Source organism: Phocoena sinus, chromosome 1, assembly GCF_008692025.1.
Source record: "Phocoena sinus isolate mPhoSin1 chromosome 1, mPhoSin1.pri, whole genome shotgun sequence".
NCBI classification, from domain to species: Eukaryota; Metazoa; Chordata; class Mammalia; order Artiodactyla; family Phocoenidae; genus Phocoena; species Phocoena sinus.
Genome location: NC_045763.1, coordinates 26,305,732 through 26,327,854, shown reverse-complemented (window position 1 = coordinate 26,327,854; position 22,123 = coordinate 26,305,732). Strand labels below are relative to the sequence as shown.

General features: G+C 46.2%; 1 protein-coding gene across 10 annotated transcripts; it reads left to right on the top strand.

The window, feature by feature from the left end:
• Positions 1–238: 238 nt before the first annotated feature.
• Positions 239–21,512, top strand: AK2 (adenylate kinase 2). Of its 10 annotated transcripts, XM_032638149.1 has the most exons (9): positions 324–460; positions 3,789–3,820; positions 9,732–9,857; positions 11,644–11,754; positions 11,883–11,977; positions 17,083–17,155; positions 18,341–18,536; positions 19,534–19,672; positions 20,613–21,512. In XM_032638149.1, the coding sequence occupies exons 2-8, from the start codon at positions 3,803–3,805 to the stop codon at positions 19,638–19,640; spliced, it is 726 nt and encodes a 241-aa protein (XP_032494040.1). In that variant the 5' UTR covers positions 324–460; positions 3,789–3,802; the 3' UTR covers positions 19,641–19,672; positions 20,613–21,512. The 10 variants fall into 10 exon arrangements, 7 of the variants coding, with proteins under 7 accessions (XP_032494031.1, XP_032494085.1, XP_032494063.1 ...); XR_004350798.1 differs by lacking the exon at positions 3,789–3,820 and having other exon boundaries at positions 239–460; positions 19,534–20,420; XM_032638140.1 differs by lacking the exon at positions 3,789–3,820 and having other exon boundaries at positions 239–460.
• Positions 21,513–22,123: the final 611 nt, after the last annotated feature.

Here is a 22,123-nt window from a genome sequence, read left to right as displayed (position 1 = left end):
GTCACTAACTGTCAAAAGCCAACCTAGAACTCTCAGCCGGGCCTCTAAGCTTGCTTCATGTTTTCCCGCCCACTCCGCATACCCGCCGCGCGCCCCACACCCGCGTCCGTGATGGCCCTCCCCTTCCTTACTCCCTTACCGATCCTGTCCAATCAAAAGCAGCCTTCCCCAGTATCGCTGAGTGGTTGGTAAGATGAAGTTTCCGTCGCTCTCAGGGGTGGGCGGAGTGGGCTGACGGACGTGTCGACGGGCCAGTGTGAACGGCGAGTGGGGCGTGCGTGGCGTGCGTGGCGCGCTGGCCTGGAAGCGGTGGACTTGGGAGGAGTGCAGGCTGGTTGAGCAGCGAGAGGCTTCGGCCGCCATGGCTCCCAACGTTCCCATGGAAGAACCGGCTAGAGAGTGTCCTGAAGGCATCCGGGCCGTGCTTCTGGGGCCGCCCGGAGCCGGCAAGGGTACCCAGGTGAGTTGCTGAGCCGGGCTTGTCGGCAGAGCCCGTGGGACTCCAAGGTCAGGGCTGCCAGAGGTCTGGGTCGCCCCTGAGCCGGGCCGTTGGCTGAAGCCTGGAGGGATACCCTGGCTGGAGTCTGGGGTTCTAGCAGGTGTTTGGGGGAGGGTCCACATTGGAGATCGAGGGAGTCTGAGTTAGAGTTCTTGAGGGACCCAGGCTTGAGGTGCCGTGTTAGGTGATCCTAAGGACTGATTAGATCCCTTAAGGGTTTAGACTCTGGGAAGATTTGAAGGGTAAGGTGCGCCCTGGGCTGAGGCATGTAGATTACAACCCGAATGGACGCAGGGACCCCAGATTGCCTGCGATTTGGTAGTGGGTTGTCGAGGGTTACGTTCCAGGCACTCGGGGTAGGGGGACGTTTCTGGTAATGACTAATGCCTGAAGGTGGAGTAGCGTCTCCCACTCATGGGGGAAAGCGGGAGCTGGCCTGTGCTGGTTAGGAGTACTGCTAAGAGAAATGAGGTATGACCTGCCTGAGACAGTTAAGTTGGGGGGATGGGAGAGAGTACCTCAATATACAGGTGAGAAAACAGGCTCAGAGAGGTCAGGCAGCTTTCTCAGGTTAGCAAAATTGACTTCATGGAGCCTGGAACCTCAGGGCTCTGAGTGATTGGAGTCTGAAGTTACCTTCTGCTGACCGTGGGGCCTCACTTGGCACCTGGGACATAATGGGCCCATAGATAAAGGTTGGGATTTATGATCTCACTTAGAATTTTGAAGCCCATAGGTTGGATTATCAATATCCTCCTCCTGCCTGGGGTCTGGCATTGCCCCCCCCACCGCCGTCAAGTTTTTGCTTGCTGTTAGGGTCTAAGGAGGGAATTCCTGAAAGTCTGATCTGCTAAGGGAATGGGGTTCTGGGTGCTGCTCTATGCCCCCTCTTCTCTTCTGAGCCCTTGCAAAGATTGCAAAGTCCTGGCAGACAGGTCATTTGTCTTACTCATTCTTGGGGCTCCTGTGACACCCAGCACATTATTTGATGAGGTTACTGGAAATGGATGAACACAGATTCATGTGGGTGATGAGGAGAAGGGGAGTCTTAGAGATTCAGTTCATTCCTGTGACTTTGCTTTTTGGCTGTGTCTACTAGGTGAAGAAAGACCGCTTCCCCTTTTCTCTCTATAGCCAGAGCCGATTTGCCCTTGAGGGTCATTGTTACCTAACCTCCTTGTCCTCAGTAACATTGAATGCTCCTCTTTCCTGTTGCTACCACCCTCAGTTATTAGGTAACCTGCAGTTTAGGAATGTTTAATCCCAAACTCTACGGACTTTTGCTGAGTGACCGAGATAAACGAGGTAGCTCAAATGCATCAGTTGTTTTTTCTTAGTTCATATTGAAGTTAATAATTTCAGCAGTTGTGAAATGGACAACCCATCCCTGTGCTGAGACAAGGGCTTTATAGTTTAGCAAGCTTTGTAACTTCTAAGCCTCACTGCTCTCGCCTGAAAAATGGGGCTAATACTTAACCTTACTCATTCAACATGTCATGAGCACCGAACATTGGAGACAGAGCAGTAAAGAAGACTGATAAGGTCCTTGCCCCCCTAGACCAAAAGTTAACAAGGATACTGGAAAATTATGTTACATATGTGTGTAAAGCACACCTAGATGACAACCTGGCACATAGTAGATGTTCACTAATTATTGACTCCCTATCTTAGTAACACATCCCCCCACCCCCCAACTCAGCTGTATCTCGGTGTAAAGGGTAATGTTTTCAGGAAGTTTTGAAGAAAATTATATTATGAGCTGATTTATAAGGGTGTATGTATGATGGGAGTTGGTCAGAGAAGGCCTTGTAGAAGTCGAGGAGATGTGATTAGAGCTGGGACTTAAGGGTAAGATTTACACAAGTCACTTAACCTCTGTACACCTTTCTCTCCATAACTGGAACAATAGGAGTACTGGTGGTTGTAGTTTTAATGGAGTTTTAAAGAACAGTGTTCCTAAATCAAAGGTTGCAAAGTGGCAGCCTGCAGCAGAATTTAGCCTGCAGACACACCCCAGCTTTTTATTATGAAGAGTTTGAATACACAAAAGAAGACAGGATTGTGTAGTGAGCCCCCATGTACCCATTATCCAGCCCCAGCTACCATCAGCTGGTGGCCATTCCTTCCCCATCCACTCTCCCTTCACAGATTATTTTAGAGCAGCTCCCAGACATTATAACACTTCATTTGTAAATATTTCGATGTGTATTTCTAAAAGACGAATTCTTTTTTGTAAACAAGCACACTATCCCCTAAAAACAATAACAGTAAATGTTTACATTTCCATTCATTTGTCTCACAAATATGGTCATTTCAAGTCCCTTTTAATTTACAGGTTCCCCCCTTTTTTTTTCCTTGCAGCTTTTTTGTGGAAGTTGTTTATTCTGGGAGTATCCCTCTTTCTGAGAATTTTTTTATTGTATCCCCATGCCATACTTAACATCTTCTTCTTTCTTTCCTGTAAAAAAACAATTAACCAGATCTGGGTTCAATTTTTGACCCAACTACCTCACAGGTGGTGGTGTGCTGTCCATTAGGAGGCATACTGTGTCTGCTTATCTCTGGTGTTCAGTGCCTGGGTCCAGGAATTCACTGTGGGTGGCAAAATGGTGATGTTCTACTTATATCATTCCCTTTTCATTTATTAGCTGAAATATTTCTATAAAGAGAAACTTCTCACCTACTGTTTGGTATGGTTGTACAGTCAGGGTAGGTTAAATGCTTGATTTATTCCTATAACTTGTCAGCTTTCAAAATAATAGGTTGACCACACAGTGTTTTCAGTTGTGAAATTTCACTTAAAAATCCAGAGCTCTCGTTTCTCTTGAGAAGTTAGATCTGGTGGTTCTGGGCCTCCGTTCCAGCAGGGCACGCAGTTGCGTGGGGATGCCGCTTTGGGTGGTCCATGTGCTCTCCTGTCCCCTGCATAGCCCTCTTCGCTGCCTGTTGCTTTATTTGACCCACTTCATTTGTATTGCCTGCCTGGTAAATGCTTGTGATCTTTGATGTAAAATCCTAACCTGGGTTAGTGCCTAGTGCCTGCTCAGTAATGTTTGTTTTCTTCCCACTAGTGCTTCCTTTTATACCTGCATAACTCAGTATTTTAGGTATTTAATGTTGGCATGACTGAAATAATCTGTTTCCTTTTACAACTTTTCATTTTTAACTAAAATAGTTAAATATTTTTAAACTACCTGCTTTTGCATCAACATAATAATGTCTAAAACATCTGGAACACTTGGATTTGTTGTTCTGTTTAAATAACGTTACTTCCCTGTCTCCCTTTTAGGGTTAGATGTTCCTATGGTGTGGCCAAAACGGGTATGTTTTCTGTTTCCTCTGCCAGCCCCTTTCATAGTTTCTTCCATGTGTCCAGCTGACACCAGTTCTTCAAGGCCAGCACACTTAGGCCGTCAGCTGCCATCTTGCAGGTCAGGCTCTGTCAGTTATGTCAGTGCATTGACGCTCACAGTGCAAAAACCACTCTGTGAGACCCATGCTCTTACTCCCCCTTTTACAGTGGAGAAGCTAAAGCTCAAAGAGCCCTAGGTTACAGGGCAAGGAATTGGCTGATCTTGCATCTGAATGACTTCAAAGCTCCTGCTCTTTCTGCTGCTGTCTGCTGCCCTGGGTTAGATCTGTCTCCTGCCTATGCATGTTTTGTTGGATAAGTTCCATGCTAGAGATGCAGGGTAGCCCTTGCCCTCAAGAGGGTTAAATATTGCAAAATAGTCACCCTTTGCTGGGTTCCGTGACAGACCCTACCCCCCACAGCCAAAGATGTTACAGGTGTCATCTGATTTAATCCTGCAGCCCTAGGAGGAAGGTCCTGTTGTTATCTTTGCCTGGTAAACTGAGGCCTAGTGTGTATCTTGCCCCAGGACATACATAAAGTAGCAAAGATAGGATTTGAATTCGTGACTGATTCTTGAACAGCATTACCATCTTATCTTTGCTATCAATCTAGGTGTAGGGGCAGAAATGAACGTGCATGCAAGCAGTACTTACTAGTGCAGAGTACCATATGGGAAGTGTGAGATGAGTGACTGACAAATGCTAGGACAGTTCAGGGTTAGAAAAGAACTATAATTTGTTGAGAATCTTCCATTCTTCCTCCTACACACCCAGTGATGTTGGTACTAATATATCCAATTTATAGTGATTAAAGGATCTCTGGCCTGAGGTTACATGGTCAGTTAACAGGCAGAGCTGAAATTCAAACACAGGTTTCTGTGCTTTTAAAAAACTTTTTTTTTTTTTTTTTGTGGTACGTGGGCCTCTCACTGCTGCGGCCTTTCCCGTTGCGGGGCACAGGCTCTGGACGTGCAAGCCTATGGCTCACGGGCCCAGCCGCTCCGCGCCATGTGGGATCTTCCCAGACCGGGGCACGAACCCGTGTCCCCTGCCTCAGCAGGCGGACTCTCAACCACTGCGCCACCAGGGAAGCCCTAAAAAACTTTTTTTTTTTTTAAACTTTTTAATTGAAGTATAATATACATAGAGAAAGGTACAGATATCCTAGGTGGGCAGCTTGATGAATTTTCACATGTGAACACACTTGTGTAGCTTATACCCATATGAAGAAACAGAACATTGCCAGCACTGTGAAGGCCTCCTTGTGCTCCTTTCCACACATATACACACACTTCCCCAAAGACAGCCACTAAGGCTCTGGGGGTGGGGGGGCGGTGTTAGTAAAGCCATGTGGTGTCATGGATAAGAGCTAGGGCTCGACAGTCTTGAGGCCAGTTGCCAGATCTGCTGTTACTAGCTTTGTGATCTTGGGCAACTTAGCCTCTGAATTTCATTTGTAAAATGCACATAAAAATAGTTACTACCTAACATATTTGTTATGTATTATACATACTAAATACTGTAAAACAATGCATGGAAAACTTGCTTGGCATCTTGCAAACACCCAGTTAACTGATGTTGATATGATTCCTTCTTGGAGGAAGAAAGGGTACTTGGGGAGGGTTTTTGGTGGGAGAGATATGCTCAGAATTTGACTGCAGAGGAGGGTAGAGCTTGGACCAGTAGGAGGAAGGGAGAGGGCATTCTTGCATAGAGAGGATCTTGAGCCGAGGTCCATGGAGAGGCTTATGTTATGTAATTGGAAAGCATATATAGAGCAGCTGTTTGCTGTTGTGCAGGGCATCCTGGTAGGGGACTTGTGGAGGCAAATTTGAGTAGCTTGGGAGGTATAGGAAGTTGGTTGTGGACGACACTGAGTGCTGGACTAAGGTATTGGGACTTCTCCCCTGTTGCCCTGGGGGAACGTTGAGGCTTCTGAATGTATGTTTGTTGGGGGGTGGGTAGTATGTCCAGCAGTATTTTAGGAGATGTTTGCAGCTGCATGTACAGAAGCATTGGAGGTGGAAGTGGGAAAGGCAGCAGTAGAACGATGATTTCGAGGTAAGAAAACAAGTGAACTTGATTAAATCAAATCTTAAAGACTGACATTTTCCCTTTATTTCCCCAAATGCCAGGCACTATGCTGGATTCTTTTGCGTATATGATTTTGCCAAATCCCCATAACAGCTCTGAAAGTAGACATTGTTGTCTGTACAGTAAGTCCCCTACATACGAATGAGTTCCATTCCAAGAGCGCATTGGTAAGTCAAATTTGTTCGTAAGTCCAACAAAGTTAGCCTAGGTACCCAACTAACACAATCAGCTGTATAGTACTGTGCTGCAATAGGTTTATAATGCTTTTCACACCAGTAATACATAAAAATAAAATAAAGAAGACATTTTTAATCTTCCAGTACAGTACCTTGAAAAGTACAGTGGTACAGTCCAACAGCTGGCATACAGGGGCATAGGGTGAACAGGCAAGAAGAGTTACTGACTGGAGGAGGGAGAGGAGGTGGGAGATGGTAGAGCTGAAGGATCGTCAGCTATAAGAGACGGAGGGCAAGCTGCAGTTTCACTCACGCCTGACGGTGATGGCACAGGTTCTGGTTCCTTGCTGGATTCAACTCTATCTACCCTCTTGAAAAAATGATCCAGTGATGTCTGGGTAGTACCTCTTTTTTTCTCGTCATAGATGATACAGTACCGCTGGATTGCATTCTGAATGGCTGCTGCAACCTTCGTGTACCATTCTACTCTCAGGCGCTATGCCTCAAAAACTAACAGTGCCTCCTCAAATAAAGAAAATCCCGTTGCCATTTCCTGTGTCGTGAATCTCTTCGGTTCTTCAGTTACTTCTTCCTCTTTTCTGTCTTCGTCCTTTCTCTGGGCCTCCAATTCCTGGCACTTCTTAGCAGTACCAGCTACATCACCGCTGCTTTTACACTTGTTTCAGGACATCCTGGGCTTGAAATAAAGATACTATACTTCTGTACTCTTATACAGTACTGTACGGTAAAGTACACAAAAGCGCAGCCACTTGTAGAGGATGCACACACGTGACAATGTATGCCAGACACGTGAACTTACATGATTGGACATGTGAACGCACGTTTGCATCTTTGAAAGTTTGCAGCTTGGAGGTTCATATGTAGGGACTTACTGTACTCTAGAGATGAAGAAACCAAGGCCTTAAGGCTATATATCTTGTTCAAGGTGACACAGTGAGTAAACTGTAAATCCCGGATCTGAACCACTATAAAACCCAGTCTTACACCCCTGCCCCAGGGCTTCACAATCTGTGTGCGTCAGAACCCCACCATGCTACCCGAAAACCACTCAATCATACATTTCAAGGGCGGGCCGGCTTTGTGTTTTTAGCAAGTGCCCCGGATGATTGTGATAATACACTGATGTTTGAGAACACTAACCTCACCATGCTGCCTCCCTAGTGGTTTTAGCCATTCTGAACCACACCCCCTTCCCAAACCACAGGTTCCTCCTACAGATGGGGGGCCTATTTCTTGGGCTCAACAGTAGCCCATGGCTAGTGAGACCCATGTGTCTTGGGGCCTCAGCAGCAGCTGAGTGTGGTCGAGGGGTCAGCAGCACAGCCAGGCCTGGAAGCTTGTTTAAAATGCAGATGCTCAGGGCCCACCCTGTAGAATCAGAATCTACATTTTAGCAGTACCCTCAGGTGGTTTGGAGTAGGAGAAGCATTCCTCTACAAAGAGTATAAGCGTGAAGTGTAAGGGGAGTGAGATACAGCTATTTCATCAGGCTTCTTCTGTAGCTTGCGAGTAAAGAGCAATGCAAAAAAGAAAGACCTTGAAAGGAGGTCTTTTATTTACTGAATGCCCACGGTGTGTCTGATATTTATTTCATTTTATCCTCACAACAGCCCTATGGAGTAGACATTATCCCTATTTGACTGGTAAGGGAACTGAGATTCTGTGAAATTAAGTAACTAACCAAAGGTCATAAAGCTATTGAGGGCAGCCAGGGCTCATGTGCAAATCTGTCTGACTCCAAATTTCATGCTCTTTGCAGCCCACCCCATTGACTTCTGTGCAGCCAGCAAGAAATGAAGGAGTTAGTCTTCCGCCATGCCGCATCTTCCCTCTGGGAGTGTGCTTCCACACAGCCGTAGAATCTAGTCACCTGAAATAGCACAGAAGAGTCCTGTGGTTTAGAGTGGTAAAAATTGGAAGGTTAGGTGCTAACAGCTCTTCTCTGGTGTTTCGGTTACTCTTTCCCCTGGAACAAGCCTGACCTCCCAATTTTTCACCCAAGTTAATTTCAGCAACCAAGGAGAAAGATCGGCAGAAAAGCACAGCTCTCTGGGTTTGTGGCCACTGTGCCAGCCCAAAGGACCAGAAGGTTTTCCATCACCAGAGCGTCCTGACCTTCACTGGTTTCCCAAGTGTGGTTTTAAATACCTCATCTGGGTTCCATTTTGCTATGAAGTCAGTTCTCTGAGCTGAATCAGTCCGTGAGTCACAAACCAGCACTGTTGCCCTGAGCCCTATCTATTTAGCCTTTACCATGTGCACCTAAGAAAGCTCCCAATGAACTGGTTTGAGCAAGGGTCCCACCCTACTTCTTTTCCAAAACAATTGAACCAGAAAGCAAAGTGTTAAGCTCCTTGAACTGATTCTATTCCTCATGAATTCTGCATTCTTTTTTGCCACTACAAAACCAATGTCGGACTCTCCAGGGTCTCTTCTCTTCTAGTCTTCGTTCTGTGGTATAGTCACCAAACTATGAACTCATAGAGGACAGAGTCTGTGTCTCCTATTCATCTGTTTCCCTGGTACCCAGCAAGGTTCTTAGAAGAGGCATCTTCGAAGTATTAGTATTTTCTTTCTGTATGAATGAATATGGAATTAAGACAGGGATTACAGTAACAGCTGATGTTCACTGAGCACTTACAAAGTGCCTGGCCCTGCGTATGTGGAATTCTATATAATCTCATCAACCCAGTGATATAGGTACTATTACCATCTCCATTATACCCAGAGGAAATTTAAAATTTAGAAAAGTGATATAATTCTTCTCAAGTCACATAACCAGCCATTGGTGAACCTGGTGTCTGAAACCCAGGCGTTTGACTCTCAAGCCCATGCTCTTAGCCAAAAGGCTATACTGCTCCCTAAAGCTACCAAGCACTTAATGTTTGCCAGGTGCTCTTCATATATATATCTCATCTGATCCTCACAGCTACCTTCTGAGACAGAGACTTTTTGCCTTCATTTTAGACAAATGAGAAAACTGAGCCTCTTGAGAGGTTAAGTGATTTGGCCCGGATAATGCAGATACCCTAGTGACAGGGAAGGGAAGAACCGAGTCTGCCTGAGGGAGACTTCTGCGCCTGGCTCCAGCTGCCTCGCACACTGGTGACCACAGTACTTGACAGCCACACGTCCATCCCTTTGGCGAATATTCATTCAGTACGTTACATGCCAGGCATTGTGCCAGGTGCTTTATATACATGAACTCTTAAACTTCCGAGCAACCGTGTGAAGTGTTGGTACTGCTGTTCCTGTTTTTCCCATTTATAATGGGGAAACTGAGGCTTATGTGTCACTAGTGTGTCTAGTGGAAGTAGTGATAATAGCTGATATTTATGATGGCTTCCTGTGCTAGGTGCACTGTTTTAAGTGCCTATGTATTATCTCATGTAATTCTTAACTACAACCCTATAGTCATATGTTAGAATATAATGTAAGGTAGTTTTATCCCAGTTACAGGTAAGGAAATAGGCATTTGTCAGAGTTCACATAGCCAGTAAGTGGCAGGGCCAGGTTCACACCCAGGCAGTCTAACTCCAAGGCCTGCACTGTTAACCATATCTTGTTTTTTGTCTTCCCCTTCATAGGCACCCAAGTTGGCTGAAAACTTCTGTGTCTGCCATTTGGCTACTGGGGACATGCTGAGAGCCATGGTGGCTTCTGGCTCAGAGCTGGGAAAAAAGTTGAAGGCAACTATGGATGCTGGGAAACTGGTAGGTTTGGTGGTACCAGTGAATGTTGATATTCCTCAGAGTCTAGATCTGCCCTGCTTAATAGGGTGAGCACCAGCTACATGTAACTACTGAAATTAATTTTAATTTAATTTAATTTAAAATTAACTTCCTCAGTTTCACTTGCCACATTTCAAGTTTTTGCCAGCCCGCACAGATATAGAACATTTTAAGCATTGTAGAAAGTTCTGTTGGACAGCCCTGTGCTGCGGGGTGTTTTAACAAACTGGCACATTATATGAACTTTTACAGTAGCAAGTTACTTGGTTCATTCTGAATTTATGACACTTATTTTATTCACGGTACTCTTGAAGTTCCTTTGTGCCGGCACATTTTGTAATATACCCAGGTTTTTTTGTTTGTTTGTTTGTTTTTTACTTTTTTTTTTTTTTTAAATACCCAGTTTTAAGACCAAGAATGAAACTGCCATCCCTAGGCCAGAACTCAAGGGTGATTCAAGAGAGGACTCAGGAAGTCTCAGAAGTGTTTTTAATCTACTTTTGTGATTCTGTTCTGTGTCTTTAACAGAGGGGTTGCTTGGCAGTTGACAAAAGTAATCCTTCTTATTTGGTGAATATAATAGCATTTCCTCTTGTTTTTAGTCCAGTTGATCTGATTGGAGAAGTATAATTTATTACCTACTAAATGTTTTTTGATTAGTGCCGGAGCTTAATTGTAACTGAGTTATTCTGGGACTTGGCCTTGGGAAGAAGTCATTTTGTGCTTGGCTCTCTGGTCTTTACGTATCTTAGAATGTTGGTTGGGGTGGGTGCTGGGCCTCCCGTCAGGCTTTGAGATTCTGGACCTGGGGTAGCCCTGCCTGTGCGCCCAGCTGCCCCTTTACTTCTAGCTTTCCCTTCATGTTAATGAGGCTGTAAGTCAAGCCATAAAGCTAGATATTTTGGACTTTGGGTCTTGGTGGAAGATCCCGTACTGAGAAAAAATTGGGTTGTGGCAATGAGATTACTTATCTCTAGCCTTCACTTAGTCGCAGAGCTTATACTTTGTCCCCAAGTTCACAGCTGGTCCCAGGAGATAAGAGCATTAGCTACCAAAATGTGCAGCCTTCACTCTAATACTGGCAGGGAACTTTTCTTGCAGTGGAAGCCCAGGAGGTTTTTGGAAGCTAGGAAGGATCCTTGTTGGGGTTTTTAGAGGGGCTCAGAGGAGTGTTGGGCTGGCTTCTTGGTTCCTTGGTTCTGAACCAGTCTTGCCAAGGTCAGTGAACTTCTCTGTTGCTTCCTGTCCGAGACCGCCTGGGTTGCTTTACTGTTAGCCTAATCAAAATTGTGAAACAGGTAAAGTTGGTGCCTTTCTACAATTCTGGTCAACCCCCATTCTCTTCTAGAGCCCTCCTCGGGTGGTCTCTCAGCCATATGTCCTCACTTATGTCTTGAAGACAGCTGATTGCTGAGGAGCTGTTATCTGATTGCTAGGACTCTGACTAATGGCCAGAGAGGCCTTCAGGACCTAAGAAATGGGGGGTCTCCTGGTGGAGTGATAGGCACTCCTGTTCCCTCACCCAGATTACTGGGATACAGGAGAATCTCAAGGGAAGAGAATGTGTATATGGTAACCACAGAAATAATCATGAAACTGAATCTTCCAAATGGAGCCACTCCATATTTGCTCTGATTTTTGCTTCTTTAGGGTCAAGAACCTGTTTAGTAATCAGGTTATACAGACATAAACTTATGACCCTGGAGTTGGGCTAATGCCACCTAGTTAATGGATTTAACCCCAAGATTGTTTTGTTCTTGACTTCCAGGTGAGTGATGAAATGGTCGTGGAGCTCATTGAGAAGAATTTGGAGACGCCTCCATGCAAAAATGGTTTTCTTTTAGATGGCTTCCCTCGGACTGTGAGGCAGGCAGAAATGGTGAGTGGCTTGGTTTTGTATGACCATTGCATGAAAGCAAATCCCGGCCCTCTATCTCTTTATTCCTTTGAGGGAAATGGGTCTTATCAAGCTCTGGTAGCTTAGGTGGGCCACACGCTTTTTTACAGCTTGATGACCTCATGGAGAAGAGGAAAGAGAAGCTTGATTCTGTGATTGAATTCAGCATCCCAGACTCTCTGCTGATCCGGAGAATCACAGGAAGGTATTTGTCCCCTGAAGGTCCCTTCTTTTCATGCTTCCTCAGAGCTTTGTCAGACGACAGGAACTGCTCCGGCCTAATCCCAGCCATGAAGCTTAGTGCCGTTTCCACATGGATTGACCTTATGTGGTGACATGGGATGGGGATGTGGAAGGAAGAGCAAGGGATCTGAAGTCCAGCAGCAACTCAGTCCTGTCACCTTTTAACTCTGACCCTAGGCAAGTTTCTTAACCTCTCTAAGGCTGTTTCCTCATATGTAGAGAGGAAGTAATAGTACCTGCTTCGAGGACCCATCGTGCATGGTAGATAGCATGTTGTGCATATTTCAGAGCCTTGCTTACCTGGGTGCTTAAGAAGTACTAAATTCCTGGGCTTCCCTGGTGGCGCAGTGGTTGAGAGTCTGCCTGCCGATGCAGGGGACACGGGTTCGTGCCCCGGTCTGGGAAGATCCCACATGCCGCGGAGTGGCTGAGCCCATGAGCCATGGCCGCTGAGCCTGCACGTCTGGAGCCTGTGCTCCGCAGTGGGAGAGGCCACAGCAGTGAGAGGCCTGCGTACTGCAAAAAAAAAAAAAAGAAATACTAAATTCCTTACGTCTGTATCTCCATTTTAGTGCTTTTTAAGTCCGATTTCAGTTGAAGTTGCCATACCTTGCTGTAGGCTTTTTATTATAAAAATAATAGGACCATCTACACAGTTTAGAAGATTGAGGAAAAACTTGCTCATGGTACAGCCAGCTTAGCGAATAACACTATAATTTTTTTGCGTGTTTTGTTTTAAAGTGCTTATTTCTCTATAGTAGTTAACGTTGAACACAGAAATCTTCTGCCTCTGATGAGTTTGCTCCTAAAAAGTGCCACTGCTTTAGGCTACAGTTTCCTCAGCCCTCTTTCACTACCACGCTACCATCTGCTTTATGCCTTCCAAAAATATGTGGGAAGCTCTCAACCGCTAAGAGACCCTCCCATTCTTGTCCTTATTATGGGCTATATAGCTTTTTTTAATCCCTCAGTCACTTTTTAAAAATTTATTTATTTATTTGTTTTTATTTTTGGCTGTGTTGGGTCTTCGTTGCTGTGCGTGGGCTCCCTCTAGTTGTGGTGAGCAGGTGCTACTCTTCGTTGCGGTGCGCAGGCTTCTCATTGCGGTGGCTTCTCTTGTTGCAGAGCACGGGCTCTAGGCACGCGGGCTTCAGTAGTTGTAGCACTGGGGCTCAGTAGTTGTGGCTCGTGGGCTCTAGAGCGCAGGCTCAGTAGTTGTGGCCCACGGGCTTAGTTGCTCCGCAGCATGTGGGATCTTCCCAGGCCAGGGCTCGAACCCGTGTCCCCTGCATGGGCAGGCGGATTCTTAACCACTGTACCACCAGGGAAGCCCCCTAAGTCACTTTAATGGAGCCTCAGCCTACCATCTTGAACCAGACTTCCATGACCATTATTTTTAATTGCTGCATGATATTTCACAGTACATGAACCATCATTTACTTAATTGTTCCCCGATTGTTGTACATTTGTGTTCTTCCAGTTTTCCATTGTTAAATTCATGCTTTGGCCATCATAGTATATGTAAGTTTTTAAGGGGGCAGTGTTTTCTGATTATAAATGTTATTACTTTGATTTCCTAATGAGGTTGAACATTTTTCTCCATGTGTCTGCAGTCCATATCTTTAAGGAGAGAGGCAGCAGAGTAAGTGTTAGAGGTGTTCTCCTGGAAGGCTGTGTTAGATACAGTGAGATCCACCTTATATTAATTTTCTTTTCAAATGTCCAGGTTTCATGTTTCCAGCTATTGCATAGGCTCCTTCAGTGCAGGAATTTTGTTTCTTTGCTCTGGCACAGAGTAGGCAAGCAAAGTTGATGTAGTCCAAGAAGCAGTAGGGTTGACAAGAAGGGACATGACCAGGGCTGGGGTCCCGGACATTGCAAAGCAGATGTTAATAGTACTAGGTGACACGAGGGGCCTTTGATCTGATTGGCTCAGCTTCCTAAGTGCCTGCTTTGTGCAGGCACAGCTCTGGGAGCAGGGGACCAGTAGAGAATATAGAACAATATGCTGGTGCCCATGTCTGACCTCAGAGCGTCTACAATCCCTACGTGAAACCTGGGCTGTTTAGTGCAGTAGGGGTCCAGGAAGACAGCCTGGGGGCAGGGAGGGAAGTCTGGCTAGGACAGGTGTAAAGTCTGACTTGACCTTCCTGGATAGAGAGGATTTTGCTGAGGCTTTCCCATAAGGGAGTAGAGGCAAGAATGAGTATGCATTGAGGGAGAGGCTCTAGCTAAGGCTTCTTGCAAAATGTCTGTCCAGAGCTGGAGAAATGGCCTGGGAGGCCGGGTGGTAGAATGAGTGCGGTTGGGAAGGTGGAATGGGAGCCTGGCTGGGGAAGGTCTGCCAAGGAAGAGACGGTAGACATGACTGAGTCAGGAATCATGGGATGTTCTTAAGCCACTGGGCGTTGTGGCAGATACAGCATTTTGAGAACATTAGCTTGGTCCTGGTATACAGGCTAAATTGAGGGAAATAAGAAACAGACAAGGACCCTACTTGGAGGAGCCTGATGTGATCCACCAGTGAAGTGATAGAGACTGGGGTTGGCTGGTGGGGCACTGAGAGATTCTGAAGAACAAACTCCAGAATTGTAGAGGGCGAAAGAGGCAAGACTCGGTCTCTCGGTTTGGAAGTGAGTGGTGTAGTGTGGCCCTCTCCCTTACAGAGGAGGAAACAGAACAGGTCAGACTGTGTAAAGGTGTTTTTCCAAGCCCACTTGCATATCAGTGGCAGAACTAGCACCAAAAACCTGCTTTCTGCCTCCTCGTCCACTATGCTGATTATTGCAAGAAAAAGAGTCAGGAACTAGCCAGTTTAATATGGATCTTATTTAAATCTGACATGATAAGGACCCCACTGTAAATGTCTTCAGAATTGGCTCTGACCTCACTTCTATGGGTTATTATTTTATTTCTTGCCATAAGTATGGCTGGTGGGTTTTGATTTTAACCTATTCAGTGTTGGCTCTCTGGTATCATTAGCCTAATGTCTTGTACCATCCCTATTTTGTGGATGAGAAAACAGGTGTCTGAAGTATCACACCCAAGGTAGCAGTGGCTGTAGCATCCCAGCCTGATCCCTCCACATCTTCACCTCCACATCCAGGCCAGGCTCAGTGGCTTGTAGAGCTGTTTTGGTTGGTACTTAAGACCAGTCCCATTTTAAGAACTTGGAGATTGGTTTCTTTTCCCTTCTAGGGAATGAGTCTTGCCTTCTTCTTAAAATGATACTTGGAAGTGGGGAAGGAGCAGTGTTATATGTAACTGGAGGGCTGAGGGAATCTGGGAATGCGCAAGAGCTGATGTAGAGACATGGAGAGGAGAGAATTGTGTTTGTTGCAGGCTGGCTGCTATGTGCCCTGTGCTTTCTAGAAGGTGAAGAAACAAGGTCCAGGGACTTCCCTGGCGATCCAGTGGTTAAGACTGCACACTTCCACCGCAGGGGGCATGGGTTCGATGCTGGTTGGGGAGCTAAGATCCTGCATGCTGCACAGCATGGCCAAAAAAAAAAGAAACGTGGTCCACACTTCATGCCCCCAGCCCTTCCCAAAGGAAAGCTGTAGCTGAGCCCCGCAGCTTCTGCTCGTCCTCTCCTTGGGTCTCCTAGTGGGTGTCATTTCCCAGTGGATGCACCAGAGGAACCCCTCCAGCAACTGAAATAAAGGAGGGCCCAACCTCGTGTTACATGATTGCAGTCACAGGCCCACTCAGTGTAACTTACTCACTCTGCTATCAATTTGTCCCCCATGCTGTAAATGGACCACCTTATTCTATAAATGGACCACTTGGCCCCCCAAAATATGCTGTCATTAAAACACAGTATCACATTTTACAAACGTGTGGCTTCGATAGTCTAACCCAGACTTTCCCAACTGATGTGCTGAGATATTGACCCCCTCAGCCGCCAGAGCAAGCACGCTGAGTACTTTCTGTGTATGCCAAGAGGTGAAAAATGTTGGGAAGCTCTGGCCTAACAGACCGTCATGAGGAGAGTAGCCATCAGTTAAATAAGCAGACCTTGGTTGGCATAGAATTGGGAAGCCACGCGAAGTTGTGGGCACCAGCTGCCGAGCAGTGTTTGGCCTGCCTCCTTTCCTTCTTAGGTTTCGGGGCTCCTGTGGTGTGACCACTCCCAGTCAGGAGCGTGGGCTTGTTGCTTAAGGGGACACGGCAGAGATGCAGCTGCCAGATACATATTCTGTGCCAAGTAAATGCTTCTTCTTGAGCTCTTTATTCTATGACTTAATATGTTGTTTTCCCTGATGCCTTGAATATTTCCCTCTGATGGCTGGGCTTTCTGTGTCTGTGTGGTCGCAGAGGTGTTCAGCATTGTCTGCTGATGTCTGCATCCATAGCCCATGTTTTTCCTATAGCACCTTTCTGGTTTTATAACCAAACTAGTTTAGAAAATAAGGTTAGTTTCTCTGTCCCCCGTGGCACTTAGTCCAAATCTCTGTTAAAGGATTACCAAATTTATTGTAGTTATTTATTTCCACATTTGTCTCCCCCTCTAAATTAATCACTGTTTGTGAGCAGGGATCGTGACTCGTTGCTCTGTAGCCCCTGAATTCAGCTTAAGGCCTGAATTGGAATGGTCTCACACAGCTGAATTAGGCTGTCATTATACCAGCCTCTTCAGCCAGACACGTATTTTAATGTTGGGTCAAAAGAGAAAACAGGGCTTCCCTGGTGGTGCAATGGTTGAGAGTCTGCCTGCCGATGCAGGGGACACGGGTTCGTGCCCCGATCCAGGAAGATCCCACATGCCGCGGAGCGGCTGGGCCCGTGAGTCATGGCTGCTGAGCCTGCGCGTCCGGAGCCTGTGCTCCGCAACGGGAGAGGCCACAACAGTGAGAGGCCCGCGTACCACAAAAAAAAAAAAGAGAGAAAAAAAAAGAGAAAACATACTCCCTCTGGCATATGCCCAGTTATTTTCCTAAGCAAGAGATTCCTATAACGAGGTTCTCTGCTGGATTAAAGTCCTTGCATCCAGCTTCTCTGTGCTTGTCATCTTGGAGACCCCTGGGGTTCTGGCAGCCTGATTCCTGTTCATTTGCTATCTTGCAGACTGATTCACCCCGAGAGTGGCCGTTCCTACCACGAGGAGTTCAACCCCCCAAAGGAGCCCATGAAAGATGATGTATGTAAATTCAGGACGGGAAGTTTCCTTTTCTTTCCTTCCTCTCTCTTACTTCGCTTTTTTTTCTTTTTTCTTTCTTCCCTTTGTTCTTCCCGTTTTCCCTTTATTCCTACCAATATTACGAACTTAACCATGAGAAATATTGCTATCACGTAAATCACATGGGCTGTGGCTCATCTTTAGAGTGTCCCTCCAAGGGGTTTATTGCTTGACCTTGAGGTAGCCACCAGTGCCAGCCACTCCCCAGTGCCCAGTTTGTACCTGTCTTTTGTCCAGAGCAGCCCCTTCCTGGCATCATGGCAACCTAAATGGTGAACTAATCAGGAGAAGGCTGCTTGGAAGCCCCGGATTAGAGCCACGGTTGGAAGGACAGTACTGAAGAGATGTTTGTTGACCAGTCCTGCTTCAGAAGAATGTCTTCTCTCTCTAGTGACTGTACTGTACCCTACAGATTCGGAAGAGCTTGGCCAGGTTAACACTGCCAGGTTCCTATGGCAGTCTTTAATTGTTTGCAGATGTACAAGGGGGGTCTCACACTGTAATATTTGCCATAAATAGTTCACCTTGTCTGTTTTAGAACACGCAGGCAACAGTAAGAATTTCCTGGATTTACCTTTGTCATGCGAGACAAGTTCATCAGGTCGTACAGGTTCCAAAGCTATCTGGCAACTTCGTCACGTTTCACAGAGTTGGCAGTTCTGTCACTCAGTGTTCCCTGTCACTTGCCACTTTCAGAATGTTGATGGCCGGCACCCCAGTGAAAACACTGAATACTTATGCAGCTAAGATCCTAATTGCTACTGCATCTGTGATTTTGATGTATTCTCCTGGTCTCAGGGGCCTCTGTCTTTCTTGTTTCTCACCCTAGAAGTGTTTGTCTTGGAAGCTGAACAGCCTGAGCACAAGCCATGAGAGAAAGACCTTGTCTGTCCCCCTGTCTCAGCCCTTTCCTCACAGTTGCTGTTTCAGGCTCCCTGATTTCTCTGGACCAAGTGGTCTGCTCCTGGGACCAACTTGCTGGGAATAGTGAAGTTCTTTATAGTTCTTTATTGGAGGGGGTCTAGAAGGTCTTGTCTTTCCCTCTGATGGACTTTGGGATCAGACAGCATCTCAGATCTGCATCCAGCGTTGGATTAGGAGAACTTGCTGAGTCCTGGCCTTTCATCCCCCTCTTCCTGTTCTCAGATCACCGGGGAACCCTTGGTCCGCCGATCAGATGATAATGAGAAGGCCTTGAAAATCCGCCTGGAGGCCTATCACACTCAGACTGCCCCGCTGGTGGAGTACTACAGTAAACGGGGGATCCACTCTGCCATCGATGCATCCCAGACCCCTGATGTTGTGTTTGCAAGCATCCTAGCAGCCTTCTCCAAAGCCACATGTAAAGACTTGGTTATGTTTATATAATGTTGGGTCCAAAAAGGAACTTCTTTCTTCTTCCTATCCCTGTTGAAGGAGTGGGTGGGAATGGCAGAGCAGGCAGAGGGAAGCTTCTTCAGGCCAGCAAGAGTATCATTTGATGTACTGATTAAAAAAGCACTTGCTTCATGTATCTTTGGCGTGTGTGCAACTCTCATCTGTGTGTGTGGGTGTGTGTGCGTGTGCAAATGAGTGTGTTGGTATAAGTATGTGTACACTCTCCGACTTTCTAAGTTGTAGGCAAGATTGCTTTACTAGCTGTTTATTTCTTCAGCCATACTCTAGATTATTTTTTGACCAAAATAAACTAACTCAGGTATCTACCAGGCATTCCAGTTCCCTAGTATTTTTTCCATCTCCAACAGCTAATTAGAAGTCCTGGGTCACATGAAGTCAGGCAGGGCCACAGTTCCTAGTGGCAGACTGTTGGCCAGAAATTCCATTTGTTTTCTCACCCGTAATGAAAAGCCAAATGAGTCAGTGTGTGGAAAGGGATCATTAATTTTTTCCCCCTAAACAGGAAGGAAAAGGTGCTTACATTATAGATTCCAGAAATTAACTGGGAGAGGGTATCAGCATAGAAAGAGCCAGGCCAAGTTGGAATATTTCTGTGAACTGCACCATGGTTCTGTAAAGTAGGAATCATCTGGGACCTGTGTTGAATACTGAATTGCTGCCAAAGAATTAAACCAGGTGAAAGGTCCTTTTGAATTTAGACAGTCTTCTGAACATCCAGGCTGGGCATCTGAGGGCAGCCAGTCCACTTCCCCAAAGAGAGACCAGGGTAGGTTTGTTTTTATTTTTAATGTTCGCCTCTGTTTCCAAGTAGGAACAAAACAGTGATTTGAGGATCATTTTGGGATCATTTTGATTAGAATTTATTCAAACCCAATCTCTCTGCAGGATGTGAAACCCAAATCAGATGTATCCCTTTTAAACTCAAACCATCTCCCTTCCAGATCCAGTCCTTCACCCCTTACGTCATGATGGTGGTGGCCAGTCTCCCCAAGAAAGGATCACCTCAAAAATAAGATCACCTATGGCAGTAACCAGTTTTTATTCCTAACCTCAGCTCCCAACTACTAAACATTTCCTGAGGTCCGTGCTGTGCCTTTTGGTCTCTGGTTTGATTTGGGGCAAACAGATGAATTAATAGACTGCTGTGAGGGACCACAAAAACAGCAGCCTCTGGAAAAAAAACATGAAAAAAATCAGTGGCAGGTCCAATAAATAATGCCACCTGCCCAGTGTAGTCTGCTGACTCAGTTTAGTGGACTATAAAGTGCCTAGTCCCCATCTGACGTGAGTTCTCCTGCTGTCTGTGGGCCCGCCAGAGGTTTTGTCCTCTGTCCACCTGGAAGCTGGCTATGGGTACATCTTGCAGGTGGACAGAGTGGCCATCTCGTGTCCCTCTTTGTCTGCTTCAAGTGAGTGTCTGCTGACTCTGCTCTGCCTTGTTTCCCTGGCTGTAAACTAACTCCATCCATTCTCAGCGGAAACCCAATCTGGCATGGGGTGTTTCTGGGAAGCACATGACTTCTGGGAATGGACAAGGAAGGGCAGTGAAACCAAAACTGTCAGCTCTGTCTGTGGGGATCTGGGCTCCTTCTGTGGGTGAGGGTGGCCTCGTGAATCTTGGAGTCGACTCCTCTTCAAGTAGGGACAGTTGCAGGCATTTGGCCTCAAAGGTGAGGTCCTTGAATGTTTGCTGATAGAGTGGGCATGATCCTTACTCAGATATTTGTCATCCATCCATATGCATTCACGTGTGCACACACGTGCGTGTGATTTTGGGGCTATCAGTGAAAACTGGAAGATCGTCGGGGTTGCATATGCCCTTTTGGGGGTAGGTACGATTCAATTTTTGCTTCATTTAATTCCAGAACCTTAACCTCAGCAGGCATGAGAGCTTTCACCTGGCAGAGAAATGTCCAGTGTTTATGCATTTGGTTGCCAGGGCGTGCATGCCAAGCTTCTCTGATATTTACTTGGTTTTTAAAAACCCATTTTGTTCTCTCTTGTTTCCTCTCTATTTCAGCCTAGTAACAGAAGGCCAGGCGAGACTGCACCACTGCTCATCACCCTGCGGCGTGATCCCTGCTCTTAGGTGCTGGGCAGAGGGGAGGGGTGGTCCGGGTAAGGATGGAGAGGGCGGAGTGGTGAGGGCTCAAGAGGAGAATGGGAAGAGCAGCAGTGCTGTAGTGAAGCAACTTCTTTTCCATGGAGTAGGAGCCTTAAAAAGTACAAGCAAAGGGAAAAATTGATTTTTTAGAACACTGATTGGAGGGTATAAATAGAAACAGGGAGATGCAGTATTATTTCTAAGGAATCACGTTGTCATTTACTCCAGACTGGTGACGATATTTTTTAAAGCCAGTGCCCTAAGACCTCAGCTTTTATCAGAACCTCATGCCAGCCCAGGAATGCCGGAAATCACACTGTTGTCCTGTCTGTCCTGTAGTTTGGAACAGGGCAGGAGTTGACTACTAACCCTGGTTCCCCATACCATGAGATCAAAAAGTCATCTCCCCATTTGAAAGAGATATAGAGTATGTTCATGGGGGTAGTGGCTCAGCAAATCAGGTTTACTGGAGTCCTGGGGCAGGTGGAGCAGGCTGGTCTCACTCCCTTCCCAACTTACCACTGATGTACCAGCCCGCCGGCTCTCGTGGGTAAGCTCTCGACAGCCACCCAGCATATGCCACAGCCCTACACTCTTGCCTTCCTCCATCCATGTCGTGTGAAAGGACCCTTTTTAATAAATGAGCAAGTGTCCTAAGCGACCTTATCCAAAGATTGTCCTTTCCATCCTCAAATCCTGTGACTGGGATCACTCAACAACACTGTGATGTATTATTTTCAATGAGGTGCCTTTCTTAACTGTCCAAATGCTGCCTTGTTTGGCCCCTAAATCAATAAAGTGTGTTAAATGTTTGTATCCCCTGTTGTGGCAATTTTTTAAGGGGATGTGGGCCAGTAAAATGACTGAATTCTGGATCTGACATTGAATTCTGGATCTTGTGGTCACTGGAAGTCGTGAGAAGGCAGGAAGGTCCAAGCATATGTTCATCAGAAGAGCCTGCACCCTCTTGACCTTCAGCTGATTTGCAGGATTTTCTTGAGCCCAAGGACAAGGCAGCTTGGTCTAGTGGAGACCAGCACTGTGCTTGGAGTTCAGGGGATGTACGACAAATCCCAGCCAATCATTTACTCTGCTCCTGTTTCCCATGTGAAAAAGAGACTGGTGATGCCACCTTCTCGGACTCAATGGCAATAAATGAAATTTACAAGAAGCAGCTTTTTGCTTGGTGCCTGACACACAACAGACACTGGATAAACGCTAGTTGGAACCGAGGATACACAGAAAAAATATCTGCTTCTTGCCAGGCTGGATGATTATTGAGCAGACAGTTGTCCGCAGCCTAGAAAGCCAGAGCTTCTAATCCCTAAGCCAGATTCTTGGCTGCCTTTTCAGCTGCCTCTTTAATATTCTTGGTTGCTTTGTAAATCCATTTCTTCCCCTGCAAAAATGAGCTTAAATCATTTGTC

Bases quoted from the DNA above. Each gene is read 5' to 3' on its own strand.
- AK2 (XM_032638140.1), top strand. From the start codon at position 362: ATGGCTCCCAACGTTCCCATGGAAGAACCGGCTAGAGAGTGTCCTGAA. The intron at 461-9,731 runs GTGAGTTGCTGA...TCCCCTTCATAG, and splicing joins GAGCCGGCAAGGGTACCCAG to GCACCCAAGTTGGCTGAAAA. The intron at 18,537-19,533 runs GTAAAGACTTGG...TCTCCCTTCCAG, and splicing joins AGCCTTCTCCAAAGCCACAT to ATCCAGTCCTTCACCCCTTA.